Source organism: Chiloscyllium plagiosum, chromosome 3 (genome assembly GCF_004010195.1).
Source record: "Chiloscyllium plagiosum isolate BGI_BamShark_2017 chromosome 3, ASM401019v2, whole genome shotgun sequence".
Lineage (NCBI taxonomy): Eukaryota > Metazoa > Chordata > Chondrichthyes > Orectolobiformes > Hemiscylliidae > Chiloscyllium > Chiloscyllium plagiosum.
The window spans coordinates 26239851-26249655 of NC_057712.1; the positions used below are offsets into that span (position 1 = coordinate 26239851).

A 9805-nucleotide genomic window follows, 5' to 3' on the forward strand; every position below is an offset into this window, starting at 1 on the left:
CCTGTCAATGTGAGGTTATCCATTTTGGAAGGACAAATAAGAATGCGGAATACAGGGTTAACGGTAGGGTTCTTAGTAAGGTGGAGGAGCAGAGGGATCTTGGGGTCTATGTTCATAGATCTTTGAAAGTTGCCACTCAGGTAGAGCTTGTAAAGAAGGCCTATGGTGTTAGCGTTCATTAACAGAGGGATTGAATTCAAGAGTTATGAAGTGATGTTGCAGCTGTTCAGGACCTTTGTTAGGCCACATTTGGAGTACTGTGTGCAGTTCTGGTCACCTCACTTTAGGAAAGATGTTGAAGCTTTGGAGAGAGTGCAGAGGAGATTTACCAGGATGTTGCCTGGAATGGAGAATAGGTCGTACAAGGATAGGTTGGGAGTGCTAGGCCTTTTCTCATTGGAACGGCGAAGGATGAGGGGTGACTTGATAGAGGTTTATAAGATGATCAGAGGAATAGATAGAGTAGACAGTCAGAAACTTTTTCCCCGGGTACAACAGAATGTTACAAGGTGACATAAATTTAAGGTCAGGGGTGGGTTCTTTACCCAGAGAGTGGTGGGGGCATGGAATGTGCTGCCTGTGGGAGTGGTAGAATCAGAATCTTTGGTGACCTTTAAGCGGCAATTGGATAGGTACATGGATGGGTGCTTAAGCTAGGACAAATGTTCGGCACAACATTGTGGGCCGAAGGGCCTGTTCTGTGCTGTATTGTTCTATGTTCTCTGTTCTATTTATACAGATTGAACTCCATCTGCCATTTTTCAGCCCATGGACCCATTTGATCAAGATCCCTTTGTAATCTTAGAAAACCTTCTTTACTGTCTACAATGCCACCAACTTTGATATCATCTGCAAACTTACTAACTATGCCTTCTATATTCTCATCCAAATCATTTATATAAATGACAAACAAAAGACAACCCAGAACCGATCCCTGTGGAACGCCATTGATGACAGGCCTCCAGTCTGAAAAATAAATCTCCACCATTATTCCCTGTCTCTTGCCATTAAGCCAATTATGTTTCCAATTGTCAAGCTCACTCTGAATCCCATGTGACCTAACTTTACTTATTAGTCCACCATGCGGAACCTTGTCAAAGACTTTACTAAAATCCAAATAAACAATGTCTAATTTCCTCAAAAAACTCAATCAAGCTTGTGAGACACCGTTTTCCTCACAGAAAACCATGCTGACTATCCCTAATTAATTATTGCCTCTCTTCACATCCATAAATCCTAGTTTTTGTAATCACCTCCAGCAATTTACCCAAAACCAAGGTCAGACTCACAGGTCTATAGTTCCCTGGTTTCTCCTTACACCCTTTCTAAAAACAAAGGTACAACGTTAGCCACCCTCCAGTCATCAGGCCCCTCACCCAGAGGTGATGCAACTTGTACTTTGAAACTCAAATGCATTCTGTGCATGTGTAAAGCTTCCTTTTTAAATAAAATGTTAGTTAGTCAAAAAAAGGTTTGCTTCCTTTCAGAGTCTGGTTTTCAATTTAAACAGGAAATAACAACCATAATTTCATCCCACTGCCCAGTAACTGACGTTGGCATTTAAGATAAATATTAAGTGGGAAAGATGGCCAAAGGCCAGTGTTTCAGTTTGTACTATATATCTGAAATACTTCTCACATTTTTATAACCTGAAGTTGCTAGTGTTGCACTGGGGTGGACAAAGTCAGAAGCCACATGATACCAGGTTATAATAATCCAACAAGTTTATTTGAAATCACAAGCTTTCGGAGCGCTGCTCCTTCATCAGGTGAAGGAGCGGTACTACGAAAGCTGGTGATTTCAAATAAATCTGCTGGCCAATAACCTAGTGTTATCTGACTTCTCACATTTTTATAGACAGCAAAATTGTTCCTCTGCTTTATAATGATCTTTATAATGGTATTGATACATGGTTTCAGCACTTCAGCAATAAAGTTGCTTAAATGTAGTTTTAGCATTGGACTAGTTACTGGATGAATTTTTTAGATCTGAATCCCAAAGCTGACTCAGGCAAATTGCTTCAGGATTGAAAATGAGTAACAGAAAATTACTTCTTTTAGCTCAAACAATCATTACTTTACCTTACTCCTGACTAAAATGTTTGAGTTTATATTTGGTTCATACAGGGTGGTCTGCTCCTTCAGCAATCGGCATTGCTGGACTTGGTGGGGGTTTTGAGATTGGAATTGAGGTAAGTTGCTATTTTTAAAACCTTGTTTGCATAATATTGCACTCATAACAGGTAGCATTTTTCTTTTCTGTTAAAGTCAAATCATACATTTTTAACAAACCTTGCCCCTTGTATTTCTTCTCAAAAAATGCAGTGCAAATAAAGATTATCCTTGTATTGTAACTAGATTGTACATGATCCAGGTATATTTGATGTCCACATTTCATATTTCTCCTTTCATAGGTGCAATTGTCAATGTCCTTTGCAGTTCTTAAAATTTCTATATCGTTAATGTTGCTTTGTGTCCATTTTAATATCATTCACTTTTTTCAGTTTTATGCTCTCCGTACTAGAAGCATGTGGGTGCATGTAATTTATTGAGTTCTGTTTGTAACTTAAGTAAATTAAGCATATCAGAATCTAAACCACCTTTGTAAGTGTGCAATCCTCATCAAGCACAAACAAATTGAGCCTTAAAGCGCCATCTATCATACTCACTTAAATTCTGATTTTGCCATAAATTTTTAAATGTATATCAGATTTTGTTGGTGCTATTCTTTGAATTTGTTTTCAAAATGTACTTAAAGGACAGCAGAAACCTCTGAATTGAACTTATAAACATTCTAGCATTTAAAAATTGACTTCTTGCCTCAGTAACTTCATGTTTTCTTTAGGCGTTCACCAAATTTGGTAAAGGAACTTATCTTCATTCTTGTTTTGTTTTGCTAATAAGTGACCGGGAGACTGCTCTTCGTTGTGTTTATACATTGATAAATACAGACTCGTCAGCTATTTAAAATTTTTAAAACTAGTTTTAATCAAGTTTCAGCCACTGTATTTGCTTCAAATAAGTAAACTATAGGGAAGCATTTCTCCTATATGATTGACAGCCTTACCTTTTTAAGCAGGCTCAAATTGCACTGTTTTAAAAGTTACATAATTAAGATTGTTCTCATCTCATTTTAAAGCTGCTACAAATGTATTCAGCAAATAAGCTGCAGAGCTTGTTTTCTGTTAGTACTGATGGTTTTTACTACTTTATATGCCTTTTTAATATTTTCCTGTTCTTGGGCTATTTCAGTGATTTCCTTTTTTTTGTATCAGCTGTTTTCAGAGGTCATAATCCTGATGAAGTTTAATCGTTTTGAGCTCTTCATTTATGCTGTACATACTTCTTGGAATAATTTGTGATTTTGAATATAATCAGTATATTCTGTCTTCCAGATAAGATTTTAATAGATTTGTTATTGAACAATAATACTGCAAGTTTAAGTATTTTAAATTCTTGTAATTTTAATGTTTTGCTCATTCAATTTAATTTCTATTGGATTCAAATGTGTACTTCTGAGCAGATGTTGCCCCCAAAAGTGTTAATTATGGATCAGTGGTAGCACTGTTGTGTTAGCCAATTCAGGTTACGCTCCAGAGACCAAACATTTGAGCACATACTCTACACTGATTCTCCAGTTCTGTTTTGGGAAGCGCTGTCTTTCAGACGTTACATCAAAGCCACATCGGTCCTCTTAATTGAAAGTAAAAGATTTCACAGCATTGTTTGAAGTTCATGGGACTGTGTTGCCTTGTCTAATATTGTTTCCTTAATCAATGTCTCATGCAGCATTTGGAACCTCGCATAAAATAAATTGGCAGTAGTCTATTCTACAATTCAATAGCGACTACACTATAATCAAAATACTATATTTGCTTAGTTGCAAAGCACTTCAGGGCATCCTGAGGTTATGAAAGGTGCTATAAAACTGCATCTTGAAGACATGCAGTTCTATTTTGACAACTTGATGTTTTACAAAGTTCAGTGACAGAAAGTTTAACAACTACATTGACTTTCTGTAAGTACTTATAGAAATAACTAATCTTGCACCACCAGTACTCTTTTCAGTTAGGCATGTAAAAGATGGGTTATACTTTTATATGCTAATGTAAATTAAAATTTGAACAATCTTTCCAACTGCTGTTGACTTCTAATTATATTACATTTAATTTTTTTTGTTCATTTTTGGGACATGGGTATTGCTGGCTGGCCAGCATTTATTACCCATCGTAGGTGCCCTTCAGGAGGTGGTGATGAGCTGCCTTCTTAAACTGCTATAGTTCACGAGCTGTCAATTGACCTATAATCCCGTTAGGGAGGGAATTCCAAGGTTTTGACCCAGTGACAGTGAAGGAAAGACGATATATTTCCAAGTCAGGATGATGAATGAGTTGGAAAGGAATTTGCAGGTGTTGGTGTTCCCATGTATCTGCTGTATCATGTTTCCATCTTTCTAGATGGAAATGATATTCTAAAGTCGATATTGGATCAGAAATCCTTTCAAGTAAAGTTTTAGGACTAAAAGATGTTGGTTGAATTAGATTGTGGAGTTGAGCCCATAACAATATCAGCCATGATCTTATTGAATAGGGGAACTAGTTCAAGGGGCCATAAGGCTAACTCCTCCTCCTAAGTCATGTGATGGTAATAGCAAATTCCCCATTTACCATTTAAAGGCTGTTAATTTTAAATTATGGTTTACATGAGAAAATTTAGCAACAGAATCATATTATTCTTTTGACCAAATTATTTTAATCAATAAGGACCTGTTGAATTAAAACATTTAATTTTTTTTTCCATTTGAATCTAACCATTAGCATTAACAGACGTATATGGATTTTGAGTTTGGGATCACTGCAGTTTAACCATTTTGTGCAAACCAGTCGGCAGCCAAATAATTGGTTTCCATGAGCATTATTTTGATTGATTGCAAGGATTCTGCTTTGTAATTTTTGGCATTTATCTTTGGGATTTCTTGCTGATAACATGTTGTTTATGTTCTAGTGTAAGTCACATAATTCTGGTTGATGAGACAAAGAAGCAGTTGGATTATCAAGGTTCATAGTTCTATTCCTGTCTTAATAACAGTGAAGTTAATAGTTCACACCTTACATTATAGTGGAACTGACTTTTCCACATTATCTATGAAATTGTGACATGACTGCCTTGACCAGTGCCAAAAATCTGCTTTGCTGTTCTCCAACAAGCATTACAATTTTTCACAACAATCATTTAATGAATTAGACTAATTTTACCTTTGGAATTGTGTGAAGTTAGGTTTTCTGTCCTTTCAGTCAGTGACCTTACTCATACCAAAATATTACCAATTCTAGCTAATTCTCCAGAAATAATAAAACACACTTGTAAACTGGTGGAAGCATTTCACTAAATGAGTGGGTATGCCATAGAATCATACAGTGCAGAAGAGGCCCTTTGGCCCATTGAGTCTGTACTGCCAAAAATACTCTTATATCCACACTAATCTCACTTTCCTGCTCTAGGTCCATAGTCTTATGAAAGTTCAATATATTTCATTTGTTCATGGGATGTGGGCCATGGTAGTGATGTCTGCATTTTTATTGCCTATCCCCAATTTCCCCCAAAGTAGATGGTGGTGAGTGCCTACTTGAATTGCTGCAATCCTTGGGATTTAGGTATATATACAGTGCTGCTAGGAAAGAAATTTCAGAAACAGTGGTAGAAGAGCAGTATAGTTCTAAGTTGAGATGACATGGGGCGTGTGGGGGGTCTTGCAGGTCGTGGTGTTTCTGTGCATCTGCTGCCCATATCCTTCCAGGTGGTAGAGGTCACAGGTTTAGAAAGTATTATCCAATGAACCTTAATGAGTTACTGCAGAACATCTTAAAGATGGTATATCCTACTGCCGCTGCTCATCTATAGTGAAGGGCATGGATATTGAAGGTAATGGATGGAGTCCCAATCAAGTGTGCTGTTTTATCGTGGATGGTATCTAGCTGCTTGGGTGTTGCTGGATCTAATAGCAATCACAGAGACATGGCTGCAGGAGGACAAAGATGGGGACCTGACTATTCAAAAGGTAGATGACTTTTACGAAGAGCAGTAAGCTAAGAAGTGGTGAAGAGGTGGCTCTGTTAATCAGTTATTTTATTGGGAAAATAGAGAGGTACAACCTAAATTCAGAAATCCAAGATATGTGCATTAAGATTAAAAATGATTAAGGCAAGAAGTAACTTGTGGGAGTAGTGTGCAGACTTCTTAACAGTGACCAAAATAATGGGAGCTTGTCAAAAAGTTATGGAGATAATTATGGGAGTAAACTGGTAAATTAAGTTCATGGATAGACCAGGAGAGATGCAGTTGCAGAGATTCAAGGGGATATTTAAGAATGCATTGTTCAACAAGAAAGAAAAGTTCCAAGGGAAGGAATCATCATCTGTGTTTAATTTAATTCAAAAAATTCACAAAACATGCTAATCACCATGTCATGACCGCACCAAACATGTTCGCAAAGTGGTTCCTGAGGTGCAATTTTATGTAGCTATTTTTTCTCCTTTTTAATTTCTTGGAATGTCCTAAATTATAGATAGCAGCAAAGCTTTAGGTTTAAACAAGATCAGGGTTAGTTTACTGGAAGTTACCAAGTTAAAAATGTGTTGGATAAAATGCAGATACAAATATTCAGTGTAGATATAGATACAAGATACTAATAAGATAGGACTAAGACCAGATAGTTATCATTGCAGACAAATTACTTGCTTAAACATTCCCTTTCTAAATTGCAAGGTGAAGAAAACCTTTCCAATTAAGCAGTTGTAATGATTTACAATAATTGAATTATTGGAGGCTTCTCTTACAGGTGGACTGAACAGAACTAATTCCTGGATAGAATAAATGTTCATGTTATTTTGCTTTATGGCACTGTGGTTTGTGGCCCTTGATAGCCTGGTTCTATGCAGCAATACTTAGTGTTCTGTTTAAAATTGTGTCTCAGTGTATCACATACTGATCAAAACTTAAGATGGTTATGTTAATTTTATCATTCTTTTACAAAGCAAAGTCAGTTATACTGGAGTTCCTTGTGGGTTTCCTTAAAACCTTTTTTTTCAGTTTTGAATTCTCACATCTTGAGGAGGCCCTTTCGTTTTTCAAAGTTTGAGCATATTCTAAATTTTTTCTTTTGTGATTGATGGGTCAACTATGTTTTCCTTTTTTGCTGAAGGGAATCAAAAATGGACAATTATTTGACTCTTGTTACCATCCTTTTAGCCGCCTTGTGTCTATTTAAAGAGTTTAAATGGTTCTTTTTTGGAAAATACACAAAATAATTAGACTCTCATGACACAATGAATGAAAAAAATGTAAATTCTGCTTTGAGTTTCCTTTAATGTTTATTCAGCAAAGATGTTTGTTTCCCTTCACAGCTGATGTTTATGCCCACTGTCAAGAATGCTGTATGAGAATTCTATTTCTTTTGCCAAAGATGTCAAAACAGTTAAACCTCTAGAGATTTTGATAATGTTTTACAAGCCAAAGTAACCAAGCAGCAATTTATACTCAGTAAAAAGCACTGTGTTTACAGATCCTACCCCCACCCCACAACTACTACCATCGTAATATTTGCTACAAGTATTGATGTTGCCCAAAATCCAAGAACTTATTATCTTTGGACCTATGTCCATATCACCTGATATACCAAATACCAAACCAAGAATCTCAATTAGTTTCATTTGACCTCTGCGTGTGAGACTCTCAAGATAGTGAGATTCACAGATTATTTATCACAAGTGAATTGAACTCTGGTTGGCTTGCTAAAGAAAGCAGAAAATTGTAAATACAAGAACCTCTATTGAAGAAAGCAGAGGTTGTGTTCTGTATCAGTTGCCACTCACACACATTTCTCATAAATTAATTGGTGAAGGCTAGGTTCCCATGTATAAAATTTGATGGAAACAGTTAAGTGATGTGAACAAAGCATTCATAGGTCAATTAGATATACCTGTATAGAATAATGAGTAGAAGATGAATTATATGTAACATAGTTTAACTCAGAATTCAATAAGAAACCTGATGGCAGGTTGTTCTTCACTGAAAAATGTAATAGATTTATATATAAATTTTATATATGAATTTTACTGAAAACATTCTGTTGGTTTCATATTCACCCCACTCGTCCTCCGACTGCCATATTCAAATTCTGTGCCAAAATGAAGAACAGAAGACTGTTTTAAACAAACTGTGAATAAAAAAAACACTTGTCGCAAAATGGGTCAAAAAACAAAATTAAGACTTAAAAGAATTGTTTCCATCTTACAAACTAGCAGATTTTTCTCCTTTGACTGAATGAAAATTGAATAAGATAGATTATAAAATTGCTTCCACAGTGTCTGAATCGATGAAACAGTGGATCTTTCACTCCTACATTACTGACATCCTGATCTTGTTGGAAATCCTGTGATCAGACCATTTTGAGTATTTTGAATAATTATCGTAAGTGCCACTGAAGGTAAACTATGGATGAGGAGAAAATTCACTGCACCATACTAAGATCATTTCTATGAGGACAGAGGTCAAAATATTGAATAAGATGAGGATCAATCTTGTATCAATTTGGGCAATGTAACCAAGGGCGTTTTATAGTTGGGGTCTTTAAATAACTCCACAGAAGCCGGTATCCTGTCACCAAGATACGTGTGTTTATTTGCATGTGGAAGGTCCTTGGCATTTGTCCAGCTCCCTCAGAGCCAGCTGTCAGAGTGTCGGAATTTCTGACGCTCCCCTTTTTATCTGTCATTCAGGGTTCCCTGATTGGGCTAGACTAACAGTTCCAATCGGGCAGCATCCGAGTAGCTGGAGAATCAACTTTCGGGCAAGAGCCCTTCATCAGGAATGAGGTGAGGGAGAAGGTGATAGGTCGGGGGGGGGGGGGTGTAGTGATAGACAGGTCAGGAGGGCCATGCTGAGTTGGAGGCTTGGGACTGGAATAATGTGGGGGAGGGGAAATGAGGAAGCTGTTGAATTCCACATTTACCCCTGGGGTTGCAAAGTCCCAAGGCGGAATATTCCTCCAGGCATTGGATGGTAACGATTTGGCAGTGGAGGAGGCCCAGGACCTGCATGTCCTTGATGGAGTGGGAAGGGAAGTTGAAGTGTTTAGTTATGGGGTGGTGGGGTTGGTGGTGCGGGTGTCCTAGCGAAATTCTTGAAACGATCGCAAGAAGGCATCCTGTCTCCCCGATGTAGCGGAGACCACATCAGGTGCAATGGATGCAGTAGATGACATTGGTAGAGGTACGGGTAAATTGCTGACGGATATGGAAGGATCCCTTGGTGCCTTAGACGGAGATGAGGGGAGTGGTGGGGGCGCAGGTTTTTCACTTCCTACGGTGGCAGGGAAAGGTGATAGGAGTGTGGTGGGGGCGTGGACCTGACCAGGGAGTTGCGGAAGGACTGGGGTGGGGAGGGAAGTATACCTTTGGTGGTGGAGTTTGTTTGGAGGTGGCAGAAGTGGGGAAGGATGATGTGATGTACGCAGAGGTCCTTCATATGATCCACATACGTATCAGATTGGAACAAGCAGATTCTGTTGGACAATGAGCATATATTTACAATAAGTGCCATCCTGGCACTTTCCCCTGCCACCGCAGGAACTGTAAAACCTGCGCCCACACCTCCTCCCTCACCTCTAAAGGAGCCTTCCACATCCATCAAAGTTTTACTTGCACATCCACTAATATCATTTATTGTATCCGTTGCTCCCGATGCGGTCTCCTCTACATTGGGGAGACTGGGCGCCTCCTAGCAGAGCGCTTTAGGGAACATCTCCG

The 9805-nt window shown here is 38.0% G+C and overlaps 1 protein-coding gene across 1 annotated transcript in view; it reads left to right on the forward strand.

Moving 5' to 3' along the window:
- sh3yl1 (SH3 and SYLF domain containing 1) overlaps window positions 1–9805 on the forward strand; it is a 165562-nt gene that overhangs the window by 65634 nt on the left and 90123 nt on the right. The window contains exon 4 of the mRNA XM_043678815.1: window positions 2127–2191. Coding sequence (XP_043534750.1) covers window positions 2127–2191 — 65 coding nt within the window. The remainder of the gene's footprint in view (window positions 1–2126; window positions 2192–9805) is intronic.